This window comes from Cucurbita moschata, unplaced genomic scaffold, assembly GCF_002738365.1.
Source record: "Cucurbita moschata cultivar Rifu unplaced genomic scaffold, Cmos_1.0 Cmo_Scf00019, whole genome shotgun sequence".
Classification (NCBI taxonomy): Eukaryota; Viridiplantae; Streptophyta; class Magnoliopsida; order Cucurbitales; family Cucurbitaceae; genus Cucurbita; species Cucurbita moschata.
Genome location: NW_019268535.1, coordinates 2880653 through 2897982, shown reverse-complemented (window position 1 = coordinate 2897982; position 17330 = coordinate 2880653). Strand labels below are relative to the sequence as shown.

At 36.6% G+C, this 17330-nt stretch overlaps 3 protein-coding genes and 2 non-coding genes across 5 annotated transcripts; 3 read left to right on the top strand and 2 right to left on the bottom strand.

Moving 5' to 3' along the window:
- Positions 1-443: 443 nt before the first annotated feature.
- On the top strand, positions 444-4809 carry LOC111457319 (3-oxoacyl-[acyl-carrier-protein] synthase I, chloroplastic). The gene is made up of 7 exons (XM_023099555.1): positions 444-1146; positions 2002-2433; positions 2628-2801; positions 3428-3541; positions 3672-3773; positions 4271-4337; positions 4425-4809. The coding sequence occupies exons 1-7, from the start codon at positions 691-693 to the stop codon at positions 4490-4492; spliced, it is 1413 nt and encodes a 470-aa protein (XP_022955323.1). The 5' UTR covers positions 444-690; the 3' UTR covers positions 4493-4809.
- Positions 4810-5452: 643 nt separating this feature from the next.
- On the top strand, positions 5453-5525 carry TRNAR-ACG. Its single transcript has one exon. It is a non-coding gene; the product is annotated as a tRNA-Arg (tRNA).
- Positions 5526-5671: 146 nt separating this feature from the next.
- On the top strand, positions 5672-5744 carry TRNAR-ACG. The gene has a single exon. It is a non-coding gene; the product is annotated as a tRNA-Arg (tRNA).
- A 1122-nt stretch (positions 5745-6866) lies between these two features.
- LOC111457325 (60S ribosomal protein L18a-like) lies at positions 6867-9684 on the bottom strand. The gene is made up of 4 exons (XM_023099564.1): positions 9543-9684; positions 9116-9231; positions 8954-9017; positions 6867-7412 (listed from the first exon to the last, which is right to left on the bottom strand). Exons 1-4 carry the CDS (start codon positions 9555-9557, stop codon positions 7071-7073), a joined length of 537 nt encoding a protein of 178 aa, XP_022955332.1. The 5' UTR covers positions 9558-9684; the 3' UTR covers positions 6867-7070.
- A 2410-nt stretch (positions 9685-12094) lies between these two features.
- On the bottom strand, positions 12095-17330 carry LOC111457317 (potassium channel KAT1-like). The gene is made up of 11 exons (XM_023099553.1): positions 17118-17330; positions 15958-16173; positions 15717-15872; positions 14752-14809; positions 14359-14676; positions 14050-14289; positions 13246-13344; positions 13128-13160; positions 12846-13031; positions 12429-12768; positions 12095-12333 (listed from the first exon to the last, which is right to left on the bottom strand). The coding sequence occupies exons 1-11, from the start codon at positions 17285-17287 to the stop codon at positions 12218-12220; spliced, it is 1932 nt and encodes a 643-aa protein (XP_022955321.1). The 5' UTR covers positions 17288-17330; the 3' UTR covers positions 12095-12217.

The window sequence follows — 17330 nt, the reverse complement described above, 5'->3', positions numbered from 1 at the left end:
TCGTAATACTCCCAAGATTGAGTGAAGGAGAGAAGCTAAGTTCAGGAGAGAAGCTGTTCGTTCCAGATAGAGTAAGTAGGGAGACGAGAAAGAGCTGTTTGTTCAAGGATCAAGATCAGTGTTTGAGAGAAAGATCAGTGAATCAATAGGTGATTGAGGCATATTTCAAATACAGAGTAACGGAAGTCCCAACAATAAACCGAGTTTTCGATCTTCCAAAAATCCAACCCAACCGAAAAAAAATAAAAATATATATATATATATATATATATGGACCTCCAAAACATAATTTAAACATTGGTCTATATTTAGTTTGACGTTAGGGTTTTAATGGTTGAGCTAATATATGACATCAAATCATGGTTAATAATTAATTAAAAAATTAAACATCAAATAAATGAATATAAAGAAATTAATGTAATGTAGGTCGCCTAAATCACATCCTTCAGTTGGGCGTAGATTACGAGAACCCTCTTTGAGTGGCTTCACCATTTAGCCAGACAAATCGCTGCCCCCCTTACCCTCTTCGATTCTTCCCAAGTTCTTATTCCTGCTCTAAAATCCAAACCAATTGCCAGATTTCAATCTCCACCATCCCCCATTTTCATCTCATCTTCTCCTTGCAATCATCGCCATCCTTGTTCTATACAAATCCCCTTTCCTTCCTTCCTCAAATCGCCATTTTCCACCATGCAGGCTGTTCAATCTCCCACTCTCAAGCCCTCTCCATTGGACCCATTCCGTCGCCGGAAATGCTCCCCTTTCCTCGTCGCTGCTGCTCCGAAATCCAAGCGTGTTTCCTTCATTTCTGCATCTGCGGCTTCCACTGTCTCTGCGCCTAAGCGGGAGAAGGATCCTAAGAAGCGTGTGGTGATTACTGGAATGGGGCTTGTTTCTGTTTTCGGAAATGATGTTGATGCTTACTATGATAAGCTGCTTGCTGGTGAGAGTGGGATCTCTCTTATCGATCGTTTTGATGCTTCCAAGTTTCCTACTCGTTTTGGTGGCCAGATCCGGGGATTTGCTTCTGAGGGTTACATTGATGGTAAGAATGACCGGCGGCTTGATGATTGTCTTCGGTATTGCATTGTGGCTGGTAAGAAGGCTCTTGAGGATGCTGACCTCGGTGGAGATAAGCGCTCTAAGGTCATTTCCTCCTTTTGATTTTCTTTTGGATGTGAACTGTTTTGGTGAAGTATGTGTTCGTCCTGGTGTCCTTCTGCATGATTACATTCCTTGTTATTTTCTTTTGGATTCAATTGTTTCTGGTCGGTTTGCTGAATTCTTCATGAATCTTAGATCTGGAGGTTGTTTGCAAAGTTGTGAAGTGTTTTTACCTTTTGATTCAAACTATATGCGCATAGGAATTGAATATTTCATTATGCTTAAGTCAAGTATGGAGTTGAATTAGCTGTGGAGCTGCGTCTAAATCATTTAGTTTACTCATTTTTTTTGTGAGATAATGCAATCTATCACTACGCCTAAGTGACATGCATGAATTAGGATATCAACGTTAACCTGTAATTGTAATCCAAGCGACCTTTGGCTAAATATATTGACCTCTAAAAGCTCAAGATTCTATTATTTCTCTCACTTAAAAACCCCCACACAAAATAGCAGCTTGCCACAAAAACAACCCTTTATCATGCAAAGTTGAATGAGAAGTTGCTTGATTGTTTCTCTACAACCTTGAGCATTGACGAAGAACACTTGAAATAAACAACTCCAAACAACACTAGCAAAATTACATCTTTAGAGGATGTGATCGAGATCCTCCAAAAGGAATTTAGTTGCATAATCAGATAGAGATGCATGGAGGTTTGAAGAAATTATTGGTTGTTTGACTTTACTTTCCTTGATCTAGGGGAGAATTCCATTTAAGAGAAAATAATTAGTTTGTTCTTCAGGCAGTCACTGCTTTGAAGCTTTTATTAAAGATCCTCAGTTCTATTGTTCATTTTTTCTCTTATCTTATACAGTTATGGTTTTATTTTGCAACAGATTGACAAGGAGCGTGCTGGAGTGCTTGTTGGAACAGGGATGGGTGGTCTAACCGTCTTTTCCGATGGTGTTCAGGCTTTGATAGAGAAAGGTCACCGGAAGATAACCCCTTTTTTTATTCCTTATGCCATTACAAATATGGGGTCTGCCTTACTTGCCATTGATATTGGTTTCATGGGTCCCAATTATTCTATATCCACTGCTTGTGCCACCTCTAATTATTGCTTCTATGCTGCTGCTAATCACATCCGTCGAGGAGAGGCTGATATGATGCTTGCTGGTGGAACTGAAGCTGCTATCATACCTATTGGATTAGGGGGTTTTGTTGCTTGTAGGGCTCTATCTCAAAGAAATGATGACCCTAAAACTGCTTCAAGGCCATGGGACAGAGATCGTGATGGCTTTGTTATGGGAGAAGGTGCTGGCATATTGGTAAGCTTTGACGTATATCTTGATGTGCTCTGTAAATTCTGCAAGGATAAGCTACTTTATCTTGCTTTTACCTGGACTGCTATGTATTCAACAAGGAAGATGAATATTCATTTTCTTCGTGTTGAATTTCACTGTGTTTGACCTCATTCCAAACCTATTTGAAGATAACTCCAGTGGTAGTTTTTACCTGACAGGTTATGGAGAGTTTGGAGCATGCAATGAAACGTGGTGCACCAATTCTTGCTGAATACTTGGGAGGGGCTGTTAACTGTGATGCTTATCACATGACAGATCCTAGAGCGGATGGTCTTGGTGTCTCTTCTTGCATCTTGAGCAGCCTTGAAGATGCAGGTGTATCACCTGAGGAGGTAACTGAATCTGATCTATTTATTCTGTTTCTGGAATCCCCAATTGCTGACGCTAATGCTGTTTTAATAGTTTCAAAGTTCGTATTGATAATGTCTAGAGAATGACGTTACACGGTTTGCAAGTGCATTTGCACAATATTGCAAGTTGGTTGGCCTGTATTTTGTGTACCTCATGGTCATCTAGTTACACTTTGTAAATATGTTATTCAAGTTTACTTTAAAGAAAAATAAATTTCATCTTGTTTCTCATGTCAAATGTCTTGGTAAAGTTGAAATGTGATTGGCTCCAACCTAAGATTTTCATCTTACCTGGATGAATATGAGTAGCACTTATTTGTAACAATTGTTGCATGTGACATTAAACAGCAAAGTTCTTTATATGTGGATGTTCATGGGCCTAATACTGGTTAGGGAACTCCAAGTAATTCCTATACCCTTCCAACTACAGAACACATCGCACATTTCCTTTTGAATCGATTTTTTTCCTTTTTCTTTTGAATCTTTTCTGTTATACGGGGAGGTGGAAGGCTACCATTTTTGAAATGTTCAATTGTCACTGTTTTTGAGGAAAAAAAAACTAAGTTTACTTTTCTTTTTTTTTGTTTTTTTCTCAATAAAATTTGCAGGTCAACTATATTAATGCACATGCAACATCCACCCTTGCCGGTGACTTAGCTGAGATCAATGCCATCAAGAAAGTGTTTAAGAATACATCAGAGATCAAAATCAATGCAACTAAGGCAACCTCTCTTCTCCTTCCTTTCCTCCCTCCCCCACCATATTCACCAGCATTTACATGGCTTCAATGTATTCCTTTCGAGGTGATCCAATGGTTTGCTGATGCTTTTTCTCGTTGTCATTTCTTTTCAGTCTATGATAGGACACTGCCTCGGTGCTGCTGGAGGTTTGGAAGCCATTGCCTCTGTGAAAGCAATCGAAACTGGATGGTTGCATCCTTCCATAAATCAATTTGTATGTTTCCTTTTCCATTTTAACAATCTGGTTTCTGATAATGTCCGGTTAACTTTTGAACGTAGAGCAAGACCCTATCGACAATCGCAATTAGAATTGTTTGTCAGTCTCTACTTTCTGTTCTTTATTACACGTTCATACACTGCACTTCAGTTTAGTACCATCCACGAAATCGAGAAGAATTGATGTTTTAACTGGAGGGGTGGTAGTTGGAAAAGGAGTTCATTATTTCCCATGGCTTTACTGAAAGAATTAGTTTCAGGTTATAGCATAGTTCAATTCTGTCTCAAATCCTAATGATTCATTGATTTCAGAGAGTCCAATCTATTTCTACTCCATATTGTTCATAGGGAAATGTCATGCTAATGAAAATTTGAGAATTTTGTTTCACAAATACAGAGCTCTGAAACTACATTAACTTCTCTTATACAGGACAATGCTTGTATAAGTTGGTTTAGATGAATATTTATCATTACTTAATCCCTATTTGACTGTAGAACCCCGAGCCTTCAGTTGATTTTGACACGGTTGCGAACGTAAAGCAGCAGCACGAAGTGAATGTTGGTAAGTTACTTGCATATTTTCCAACTGCTTCAAATCCCAGAAGCTCCCAGTTTAGTAACAAAATCCTGCAATTCTCTGTTTTTTCAGCTATCTCAAATTCATTTGGATTTGGTGGACACAACTCGGTCGTGGCATTCTCAGCATTCAAACCTTGAGCGTGTGCGTTAGCTTATACTTCGAGGTTTTGTAGGAGAGTCCAGCCTTAGCCTTATCTGAGAATAGTCGCTAATTTATTTACGAACGAGGTTGCTTTGCTCGCTGCAGGCGTCTCTGTCTGTCTTTCAGTGTTTAGGTCTATATGCAATTTGTGATCATCATCATCATTCCATTTGTTGCTGTGTTTCTGATCCAATAAATGAGTTACTTGAACTTAAAGCGAGTTTTTTTGGGTTAGATAATATTAGATTTTCTGTTCACATTCTCTGAAGAATTTCATCAAAATGTTGTAATGAAGTAGTTTTTTTCTCTGCAATTCTCTTGTTCTTGCATTTTCTGAATGTTTTATAGATAGAGAAATGAAATAAGGGGTCTAGAGATACTCAAGAAGCGCGGAATTTATGAGATCTAGATAAATAGTATTTATCCTCGTACTATCGTTAAAAACTATTTATCCACGTACTATCGTTAAAAACTATTTTTATAGTTCTGATCATGTACTTGATAAAAGTATTTTTGAACTTTTACCAAAAAGAAAGTATTTTTTAACTTTTAACAAAAAGAAAATTTTATGGATAAACTTAATGAGAATTTTGAAAGTTTATATTAATTTATTTTAAAGGTATTTTTTGAATTTTTATTTTGAAGTTCAATTTTTTTTTAAAAAAAAAATAAAGGGCAAAGTTGGTAATTCACTTTTAAAACAAAAAAAATTCGAGAATCAGACCATTTTTTAAATTAAAAATTTTATGGGTCAAAATATTGATTTTTTTTTTTTTTAAGTTTAGAAATAGATCAAAGTTTTTAAGAACCATAGTTGATTATTATTATTATTTTCTTTAATTTTCAGATTCTTTGTTGTCACGAGATACTAATCATGAATTAATAAATTTGAAGTAATTATGGTCTTAATTTCATTAAATTATATTATTTAAAAGTATTCAATTTGTAACAACGAGGACTCCGTGGCCCAATGGATAAGGCGCTGGTCTACGAAACCAGAGATTCTGGGTTCGATCCCCAGCGGAGTCGATTTCTTATTCTTATGCAATTCCGTGCTTTTCTTTTTTCCTTTTTCCTATTTTATTATTATTTTTTTTTTACAAAATTAATTCAGAGGATTCGAGTAACTTTAAAATAATTGATTAATAATTAACTTTCTGAAATATACCAATAAGGACTCCGTGGCCCAATGGATAAGGCGCTGGTCTACGAAACCAGAGATTCTGGGTTCGATCCCCAGCGGAGTCGAATTCGTTTTCTTTCTGCAATTCCGTGCTTTTTCCTTTTTCCTATTTTATTATTTTTCTTTTTGACAAAATTAATTGAGAGGATTCCAGTTACTTAAATAAAATTAGTGGGCAATAAACTTTATCCTTTTTCTAAAGAGATATAATTTTAAATATATATATTCAACCCGTAGTTGAAAACTAAAATTAGATATTTAGATATCACCCTTGTGTTTGTTCGGAGTAGGTGCTTATCAAGTGTGAGATATCACATCAATTACATATTTAGATATTAGATTAGTCAATAATTTATCGGAATTTTCCCTCTTTTTACACCCTTGTGGACAGATAAGCATAGGGTCTTATAGGACTCGAAAATTTTACTTCGAGTTGCTTAGCACATTTCTTGGAGAGTAACTTCATTATATCTTCTTCTTTTCCCTCTTTCGTTTTACAACCTTTTTTATGTCAAAGTCTTCAATCGAAACTACTAGTAGTTTTGAGGGGAACCCTCTCTTTCAAGAGAATTCAGAGCATGTCAAACCTCTTGGTAAGGTTCTTCTCGTCTCCTTCTAAGTGTATTGAATAATGGACTGAGTGTACATGAATTGTACATGAGTTGAATTGGATTAAAGAAATTTTTTGACATGATTGGATCGGTGACTCTGATTGATGAATATGGTTCATAACCCAATCAATTCCAACTGAGTAACCCAAATAGAGATGTACATGGTTGAGTAGGATTGAGTCATTAAACATATCATATTAATAACTAAAATATCAAAAATTCTCGAGTTAATATATTATAAAACCAAAAAATGATAAAATAATATAAAAGAAATCAAACAAAATAATAAAATAATATTAAAAAATTCAAACAAAATAAAGAAAGAATATAAAATAGTGTATAGGCTAAAGTCAAACTTGGGAACAACATTCTTAGTCACAACAAATTACCACACTAGTAAACTTATTTTAAACTTCGGTTTGGGTCCTCTCTATGTCCAATGAACCTAAAATCAGAACCGTACATATTCAGATTCAAAAAAATTTACCCTAAAAAGCTAATCCAATCCATCCCAACCCTTATAATACGAGTTAGGTCAATTCGAATGGTCATGAACACCCCTCATATTACCTAAAATTGTTCTTCAAATGAAGTCAAAGCATTTCCATAAATCAGCAGGAAAATGAAAAATCAGAAGCAAAATTTGACGTCCTCCAATAAGATTGAGAAAATTCATTGCTAACGAAAAGAAATGAAAGAAAAAATGTACCAAAATTTTGAAGATTTAAACCAAACTCTATTGCATCTGCTGCTGCTTGCTCATGGGAGAAAGGGATGAGTTTACATGAACAGATTGGGTTTGGAAGCCTTGTATGTGGTCTTGAGCTTCCTGGTTGGAGGTCTAACCTTCTTGAACACCAACGGAAACTTGATCTTCGAATCATGGAATTGTTTGGTGCTTTCCCTCTTGCATAGCTTAGCAGGAACAGTGGCAGTCTTGATGATTTGGATGCATGGAGATCTAACCCGGTGTCGAGAAGCCATCTCGGTGTACATTTGTTCTACAGCGCTGTTGAGAGTCGTGTCACGATATTCCTTGTACATGTTGTGATAGCCAGTTCTACTTTGGTAGCGGAGCCAGATACCATAGTTCTTGATTTTGGTGGGATTCTTCTCAAAGATCTGCAAGGAAATCATATTGAAGATTATTTGTAACAGAAAAAACTCGAAGAATTTCAAAAATCCAAGTGGAGCAAGTATGATCCTACACTCGGTATCACATCATCACAAATGCACATGAAAGGTGTTACTAGTAGATATTATTTTCTTTGGGCTTTCCCTTTCGGATTTCCACTCAAGGTTTTTATAAAACGCGTTTGTTAGGAAAAGGTTTCCACACCCTTATAAAGAATGCTTCGTTCACCTCCCCAACCAATGTGGGACCGCACAATTCACCCCCTTTGGGGCTAGCGTCTTCGCTGGCACTCGTTCCCTTTTCTAATTGATGTGGGATCCCCCAATCCAACCTCCTTAAGGGCTTAGCCTTCTCGCTGGCACACCGCCCTATGTCTAGCTCTATACCATTTGTAACATCTCAAGCCCACTGCTAGCAGATATTGTCCTCCTTGGGCTTTCCCTTTTGGGCTTCCCCTCAAAGTTTTTAAAACGCATCTGCTAAGAAGGTATCAGCCCAACGAACAAATTGAATCAAATTCTGTGAAGTCTAACTTACATTTCATGTACTTAAAAATTTAACAAGTTCAGAATATCAATAATGTTGAATACATTTCCAGAGTCCAACGAATCAAATCGAGTATAAAACTATTACGAGCATCACACGTAAACATCAAGGTTTTAACTTTCGAACAAATAGCCATCTTTCCGCAATTACCCGATAAATTGTTCTATATGCTTTTGAATTGTAAACACTAATACCCTTTTGTCATTGTCTATAGCAACCTTTGAATCTTTCCTCTCCCCTTGAAAATTGACCCCTTCCCTTTTAAAAAGTCTATTGCAAGCTTTGCATCAATCTTCTGTCTAAAAAAGTGGGTGAGGAAGTGGAGGTACCCACTCAATGAAAGTAGCTATCAAATGACTGAGTTAGCTTGAGTTGCATTTAGACACAAATCTATCAAGAACTCACTATTTTTTTAAATAGATATGAAAAACGACACTACTATAAATTCTCTCTCCACCTTTTCCCACGCTTTCTTTTCTTAACTTCATCAAGACCTCTGCACCCAAATAATTTCTTATTCTCTAACTAAAGAATCAAATAACTTTTCCACAATGTCACCCCCAGCTAAGATGTTCCATTCCCAGTTTCACCCAATCTATATGCTTATAAAGTAGAGAAAAGAGAGTCCTTCGTTGACAACGTCAACACCGAGGAAATGGGCAAGCTTTCAAAGTGTTATGTCTCAATTATTATCCGAAAACAAAAAGGGTACTTGGATAAAGCACATTCATTTCGACACATCAAGAACTAACACGAGAATCTTCACCATTCTCTACATTTAAGACATAAAATACAAATGACAACCACTTATTAGCTAACCGGACAAACACAATATTTGTAATGCATTTCCTTCTTAATCAGTAGAAGTATCAGTTCAGCATCAGCCTAAGCTAAGAAACAGCCAGAGGATTACATTTTCACAAAGCTAAGAACTTAATGTAAATAAACTCAAAAGATATCCATTGTTCCACGCATGTATTACCTCATTAATAGCAAGCACTTGTCCGTTACTCTTCTTGACCTTCTTCAACTTCCTCAAAAAGTACCTGATTCGAAAAAATTAGACAACTCGTCACAATTAAACAACTCCATCCAATAGCTTTCCGAAAGTGAAATGCATTGGCATTTCTAACGTGAAACTCACCAGAACTTGGACTTAGCCCGAACCTCATTAGTGGCCCATAACTTCATTCGGTAAATCTTAGGGTGTTCATCTGATTCAGATGGAATCGCCCTTCCTACAACCTGGTATTGGTGGAACTGAAAAAAAAAAAAAAAAAAAAAATACTAATTAAACACTCCTCGAATCCACCGCGTTAATTTCGATTCAGAAAAAAACTAATCAAACAAAAATGTGATCAAATCGCATTTCAAAATTGTTCTGGAATCACGGAAAAAACAAATCAATGAAGAAGAAAATCAAATACTCAATGCCTCTCCGTATCCCTGCACTAATCTAATAAACATACGAAAAATTCATCATAATACATAGAGAATGCCTCTGTTGATGCTTCCTATATCATCCATTATACAAAATTAAGAGATCTAAAAGAACGGAAATCATGTCTTACCCTAAAAGACACCATCTCGGAGGAGAAGAGAAGCTGCTGATGCCTCTGTCACCGATCTCCCTCTTCCCGACTGGTTTCGAATGCGCGGGGCTAGGGCTTTTCTCCCAATATATACCTGAGCTTTCAGGGGTAAATATCTTAAATCCACACCACTTTTTTTCTTAATTTTGTATTTTATTATTATAGTTTAATTTTTATTGTTAACTTTAAAAGCTCCATCGTTTAGGTTAGCATATTACGTGTGAGACTCGATATTGAAAAAGTTAGGTTGAGCACACGTTTCATCTGAGTTGAATTAAACATATACATCTCGACCATACTTGGAACAACTTCGAGGGCTGAAATCAAGCATATTCAAGTTTAGGGAGAACGTCGGCTAAGGTCATCCAAGTAAGTAGTCTTACTATCGGCATGGTTAGAAGTTTGTGTTATGTAGATGGCACGTACCCAGTAGCTCGGTACGTGTCGTATGTTTGATATGTGTGAGATGTTTTATGAAATGATATGTCTACGATATGATATGTTAGATGATATGGTACATGTTATGATCATAAATGTTTGATGATATGATATGGTATGTCGAGGGATATGTTATGTACATGATATGATATGACACGATGTATGACATGAATGATATGCAACTCCGAAATATGTTTTAATTATATGATTTAATTAATGTGAAAAATGTTGGGACCTCATGCATTATTGTATGTCACAAACATGGGAACATTTTCCCCTTATGATGAGTACGGGCGCATACGTTATGAAAAAGGAAAAGGATTGTCATGTTTAACATGATGCCACTACGATCACCGTTCTTTTCGGGTGTTCGGCAACAATATCAAAGAATGTTAGCCTGACCAGAAAATTGGCCCAAGAGGTGTGTCGACCGACTGGTGGGTCCATATAAGCGGTGTGTAGAACGGTCCCATTCATGTTGCATGTCTTTGTATTTTCTAACACCAACGGTGAAGTTCACTTATTAAGTATATATATATATATATATATATATATATATATATATATATATATATATATATATATATATGTATGTATGTATGTATGTATGTATGTATGTATGTATGTATGTATGTATGTATGTATGTATGTATGTATGTATGTATGTATTGTGAGATCTCACGTCGAAAAAGGGAAGGAAACATCTCTTATAAGGGTATGAAAATCTCTTCCTAGCAGATGCGTTTTAGAATCGTGAGGCTGACGGCGATACATAACGGGTCAAACTGGACAATATCTGCTAACGTGGGTTTAGGCTGTTACAAATGGTATCAAAACTAGACACCGAGTAGTGTGCCCCAAAGACATTGGGCCCTCAAGGGAGTGGATGGTTAGATCCCGAATCGGTTGGAGAAGGAAACGAAACATTCCTTATAAGGGTGTGGAAACCTCTCCGTAACATAACCTCTCCTTAGCTTGTCACCCTTTATGCCATTATTATTCCAAATTTCCAATCATTTGAGCGATTTGTCACGTCGTGACCAAAATACGTGATAAATTTTAAAGAATAAAATTAAATGATGACTCGAAATAAAATTAAGGTTAAAGCATAGGGATCAGCTTTGTAATTTAACCTAACATTTGGTATATGTGAAGTGGTCGTGTTCCATACAATATTGGGTATCTTAAATCTATTCTTTACACGTTTACAAATGGGTATCTTAAAATCTTACTCGGTACACTTTCACTTAAACCTAAACATGGGTTCCTCCACATCCGAAAGAGAATAGAATAAAAATATGGCTAAGAGATTGATTCAAAGTAGCTTGATTTATACTAAATTCGTAATGTGATACTCGAGTAAATAAGTAGGTCAATGAACCTTGACCGTATCTGAGAGTGATCGTGTTAGTCTATTGAAAGGGTTCGTGTTAGTCTATTGTGAGATCCCACATCGGTTGGAGAGGAGAATGAAACATTTCTTATATGAGTGTAGAAACCTCTCATAGCATACGTGTTTTAAAATTGTGAGGTTGACGGCGATACGTAACGGGTCAAAACGGACAATATTTGTTAGCGCTGGGATTGAGTTGTTACAAAATGGTATTAGAGCTACCCCCTTCAAGGGGTGGATTGTGAGATCCCACCTTGGTTAGAGAGGAGAACGAAATATTTCCTATAAGGGTGTGGAAACCGCTTCCTAGCAAAGGCGTTTTAAAATCGTGAGGCTGACGACGATACGTAACGAGTCAAAGTGGACAATATCTGCTAACGTTTGGCTTGGGCTGTTACAATGGGGATAGTCTTTATTTTTAGAAACGAGAAATAAATAACGTGACCACCATAACGTAGGGGACTATCGGGGCAATCGAGATTCTGAATTCTAGACATGGATCGTTACACGTAATTACTTGACTAACTTTTGACACTCCAAGTTCCAATGAAAGAGATCGAACTTTTGTTAATACTAATCAAAGAAGAAAAAGCTAAAGTCAGAACGTGCATAGCAATGATAGGCGCTTATCTATCGTGGAATATTTTTATTCTTACGAACTTCAGTGATTTGATATCGACGTTTCTCCCTCCAGAAAGATTTTGGTGGATAATCTCAACAAGTTGCCTCAAAATTTACAAGACTTTACATGAGCCGACACTAAAAAAAATATTGATTTTTTTTTTTTTTTTTTTTTTGTCAACGCTACTCGAGACCACATTTTTCAATCATTATAAAGAAGAAACAAATGGTCACCGTCACGAATCACACTTATATCATCAATTTCTGCATTATCCGCACTCATAACTTTTGTGGCCATTTTTCCTCCAAACTTTCTCCCTGCACCGAACAAACAGTAGTAATTGCAATCAATCAATATTTGTTTTAGCCTCGTGATATCATAATCATATTATAAACGCTAAATCATAACATACCTGCAATTGTGCATAGCTCTTCTACTGAACCCGGGAGAAGCATTAACTTCCCATATTGACTCTCAACCGTACTTCCATCTCGAGACTTCATATGTACAGTAACCCTTTTCTTGATTCCTCTTGAATCATTCAAACAAGAGCTTATCGCCAAATTTTCCAACGAGTCGACCTCATCAAACTCAATTCGATGTTCGTCTAAACTTCCCACGTTCCCGTTTCTTCGCCTTCCCATTTCCCCTAGTCGTTCAATAACGTCATCATCATCTTCACAACGGTTTTCATTTCTCTTTAGCTCACCGTCGCTCCAAATACCGCCCGTTCGTTCATATTCCTTCCTTTTCTACCAATAATTAAAAAATAATTAGAAAATTAAAAAGAAAAATAAAAAATTATACATAAAAAATTAAAAAATTATACCATGAAAAAATTATTCATTATAATATTCCCATCTTCCAAATTTGATTGAATAATATACAACAAAGAATCTCTCTTGAGCCTCAATATTTGAGAAAGCTTTGAGGTTTGAACTTTGAAAGGTTGAGGCTTTTCACATAACACTCCAAATTCTCCAAACATTTCTCCACCAATTGCTCTTCCAATAACCTATAGAATCATATGATAAAATAAAACTTTAATATATGCATTGAATAAACATGAACAAAACCATAGGTTATAAATAATATAAATTTTATTACATACTTTATCATGGCCTTCAATGTTCGATATTAGATCCTGCATTTACGTCTCGTAAAGTTAGCAAAATGGCAAATATCGTAATTTTCAAACGAGAATTAAAGGGTTTTTTTTTATTGCTTACCACGCTGCCCGAGACCAATATATAGAGATCGGTTTGAGCTTCGTTTTGGAGTATGATATCTTCCTTAGGTGGGAAATACTCGGCCTCCACATCTGATACCTTAATATGCAAGAATTGATACTTACTGTCTGTAATATACGTGTATTGGTTTTCATACATTCATCATCATTAATATTAATCGGGGTTGTGTCCTAGGAAAATCGTCATTATAATGCAACATGACGTTTAAAACATGCATTTCATCTTAATATGAAAAATAACGTCATATTAAGTGTCATCATCATAATCATCGTAAAACATCATAAGGCATCATCATATAACTCATTCACGTCATCATCAAAACATCATAAGTATAAAGCATAAATGACACGTGCTGGGGTTTAGACCCAAGAGGAGTTATATTAAGGAAACCCCATCATCTTACATCGTCATATTATCATGCATCGTCATCATCATACAACGTCATCAAACGTCATCAAATAACACATCATGATCATCGTAAAACATCATAAGGCATCATCATATAATTCATCAACGTCATCGTACGTCATACATCATACGTTATCATCAAAGCATCATAAGTATAAAGCATAAATGACACGTGCAAGGGCCTAGACCCAAGAGGAGTTATATTAAAGAAACTCTATCATCTTACATCGTCATCGTCATACAACGTCATCAAATAACACATCATAAAACATCATCATATAACTCATCCACATCATCATACGTCATCATCAAAGCATCATAAGTATAAAACATAAATGACACGTGCATGAGCAGAAAGGGTTTAAGAATGATTACCAATTGGGAAAGAAAGTCACGAGAAACGCCTTCAAAAAGGTAAGCTTTGTGAAGAATTGGGTAGAACAGATAATGAGCAATGGAAGCTTTAATCGCTTTCGGAAGCTCATTCAACGTGTCTTGTTGCTTCAATCCCTCCGTCTTGAACTTGAGACATATATGCGATAACATCTGGTTTCGTATCCCATCCGGTAACTGGTTTCTCGACGCAAACTCCGTCGCAGCTCGTACCGAATCCCTCTACAAAGAAATTAGTATTACGGGTCGTTTTTCGTTTTTCGTTTCTCATTTAAATAAGATAATACTTACGAAATTTTGGGTCCGACTAGTCCGATGAACGACGAGATTCGTCATGTTACCGATGAGATAAGAAGTCAACCCCAAATTGAAGAGCATGTAAAAGATATCAAACAACATTTCTTGAGGGTTTTCAGCATGGAGATCGCCATAGCCAGTGGTTGTTAAGGTGGTAATGGACCAATAAATTGAAGTAACGTAGAGATTCCAAAGGCTATCTTCCTTGAAATTAGGGTTAGCTGCACCAATCCATGTTCGTTTTGGGACAGGATATTTGTCGGCTATAACAAAATTAAAGCACCCAGCACAGTGTACTGCAAATAATGTAACCTGTAATATGCATTAAACCAATGATTAGCATAAACTTTGGGTTAATTATGGAGAAAAACATTGATTAGTACTTACAGAAATGAGCTTTGTGCAACGGACCCAGAAATAATTGAACCTGATGTCCTTTTCTAGCCTGGAAAATAACGCACCAAACGGGTTACCTCGAGCTGGATCGGAGCTAGGTTAGAGTCTTACGTTGGCTCGGGAGAAGATTATAGGTATATAAGTAAAGATAGTATCTCTACAGATTCGCCGTTCTTAATCTCTCCCTAGCAGACGCGTTTTAAAAACTTTGAGTGAAAGCACGACAGAGAAAGCTCAAAGAGGACAATATCTGTTAGCGGTGGGCTTGGGCTCTTACATTCTTAACGAGTCGTATCAAATTCGGGCTCTTATTTATCTATCTTCTGGTATTGAACAAAGAAGTTGTGAGGTTTGTTCAACTCGAAGGTCTAGACAAGAGATATCCATTTGATCGTTGGGACAGGGAGTGGGTGAGACGGAGACTACATTCCCTAGTCCTATCCCGCTCCACTTCTATATAAATATATTTATTAGAATATTTTACATTTTTTTTAATAAAAACTTCATAAAAAATATATATATATAATTCATTAAAAAAAATTTGAAAGGGGAATGACAAAAATGGGAAAAACTCGTCTTCACCCGTTAACATGCCCCGATCCTTTAAAATAATAAATGAAAATTTTTGCACGATGGGAATGACAAAGACTTCTCGTCCCTACTTCGCCCATTAAGATCTCTAATACTCACTGCTATCAGATATTGTCCTTTTTTAGCTTTCATTTTCGGGCTTCCCCTAAAAATTTTTAAAACTCATCGGTTGTTAGTGAGAGGTTTCCACACCCTTATAAAGAATGATTCATTCTCCTCCCCAAACCGATGTACGATCTCACAGTCTTAGTAACGATTTGGGATAGAGTTGATAGAGTTATATTAGACCGACAACAATGTCGAGAATTTATGTTTAAAATAGACAATATCATATCATTGTAAAAGTTTAGAAAGAGAAGAGAAACCTCGCAAAGAAAGAGCTGACCCGATGGAGCCGCCATAGCCGGAGCATGTTCAAAAGCTTGAACCCAGCCTCCCGAGTTCGGTTCGTGAGCAAGAAGCTTATCCATTGTAATGGCGCAGTCGAACAAACATCCAAAACAAACCAAGTAGACAAATACCTAAAAAAATAATAATAATAATAATAGTAAATAAAATAAAAATAAAAAATAATAATAATATTAATGTTGTTTTTGTGGATCGAACCTGAGTGCAATTTTTTTGTGGGAGTGGACGAGAACATAGGATCGAGCATCGAGATATGCGACAAAGAATGTTAAAACGATGTCGGCGGCGAAAAACACGTTGACAACGTTGTCAAAGATGAAAAGAGCATTTTGTTTGTAGGGAAGAAAGGCAAATTCAAATGGACATATCCAAGCTGAGTAGATCACTAGGATCACTAGCCATATCTCCCATGCTCTGAAACACATGACAAATACAAAATATTAGTACTAACGTTATAATAATATACCCAAATTACCCTTTAATCGAGACTCGACTCTTTTTATAGAGTCCCTGTTCGACACTTGGCTAAAGACTTGACCTTGGTACTGTCGACTAATTCTATGGCGTCCTTGGTTGACACTACGCTAAAAGAAACAACGAACCTCCATAATGTTATGATATTATCCACTTTTAACATAAGCTCTCGTGGTTTTGGTTTTGATTTTCTGAAAACTCTCGTACGGCAACACCTCAAGCTCACCTCAACTAGCAGATATTGTCATCTTTTGGCTTTCCCTCGAAATTTTTGAAACGCGTATGTTATGGAGAGATTTTCACGTTCTTCTAAAAAATGTTTTGTTTTCCTCCCCAACTGATGTGGGTTTTAAAACGCGTTTGCTAGTGAGAGGTTTCCACACCCTTATAAAGAATGTTTCTTTCTCATCTCGAACCGATGTGGGATCTCACATCTAATAGAGTCCCTGTTCGACACTAAGTTAAAGGCATACTCTAATACCATGTTAGAAACAACAAACTTCCACAATTGTACGATATCATCCACTTTTAGCATAAGCTCTCATGATTTTGCATTTTTGAGCTTTTGGTTTCTCAAAAGCTCTCGTACCAATAGAGATAGTGTTCCTGTAAGATCCCACATCGATTGAAGAGGAGAACAAAACATTATTTATAAGGGCGTGGAAACCACTCTCTAGCTGACACAGTCTAAAAACTTTGAAAAAAAAGCCAGAAGAAAAAGCGTAAAGAAGACAATATCTGTTAGCTGTGAGCTTAGATTATTACCGTTCTCTATAAACGCATGATCAAATGATCTTCCTCTTAATTACCTAACGTGGGCGTCTAAATTCTCGACAGGACGAACGATTTATTTAAGTAAGGAAGCTAAAATCAATATAATTTACCGATAACAAGGGTTGAAAGGGGAAATGATGCGTTTAGGAAGGCTGGTAGAGTGGCTGATGGAGGCGCCAAGGGAAGGCAAGAGGTCAAAACTGCTTTGAAGGCCGCCATTGATTTGGACCTCGTCGGCGCAAAACCGCTTCAAGAACCGCTTCCGACAAGAACATCCCATTTTTTTGGTCGGAAAAGCTACCGGAGAAATGGAAGCTGTTCAC

Excerpts from the sequence above, each read along its gene's own strand:
- LOC111457319 (XM_023099555.1), top strand. The coding sequence starts at position 691 with ATGCAGGCTGTTCAATCTCCCACTCTCAAGCCCTCTCCATTGGACCCA. Across the intron at positions 2,434-2,627 it reads GAGAAGGTGCTGGCATATTG|GTTATGGAGAGTTTGGAGCA; the intron begins GTAAGCTTTGAC and ends TTTACCTGACAG. Across the intron at positions 3,774-4,270 it reads ATCCTTCCATAAATCAATTT|AACCCCGAGCCTTCAGTTGA; the intron begins GTATGTTTCCTT and ends ATTTGACTGTAG.
- LOC111457317 (XM_023099553.1), bottom strand. The coding sequence starts at position 17,287 with ATGGGATGTTCTTGTCGGAAGCGGTTCTTGAAGCGGTTTTGCGCCGAC. Across the intron at positions 14,810-15,716 it reads GTCAGCTCTTTCTTTGCGAG|GCTAGAAAAGGACATCAGGT; the intron begins GTTTCTCTTCTC and ends GTTATTTTCCAG. Across the intron at positions 14,290-14,358 it reads CTAGTCGGACCCAAAATTTC|AGGGATTCGGTACGAGCTGC; the intron begins GTAAGTATTATC and ends ATTTCTTTGTAG.
- LOC111457325 (XM_023099564.1), bottom strand. Across the intron at positions 9,018-9,115 it reads CGGGCTAAGTCCAAGTTCTG|GTACTTTTTGAGGAAGTTGA; the intron begins GTGAGTTTCACG and ends TTTTCGAATCAG. Across the intron at positions 7,413-8,953 it reads AAGTGCTTGCTATTAATGAG|ATCTTTGAGAAGAATCCCAC; the intron begins GTAATACATGCG and ends ATTTCCTTGCAG.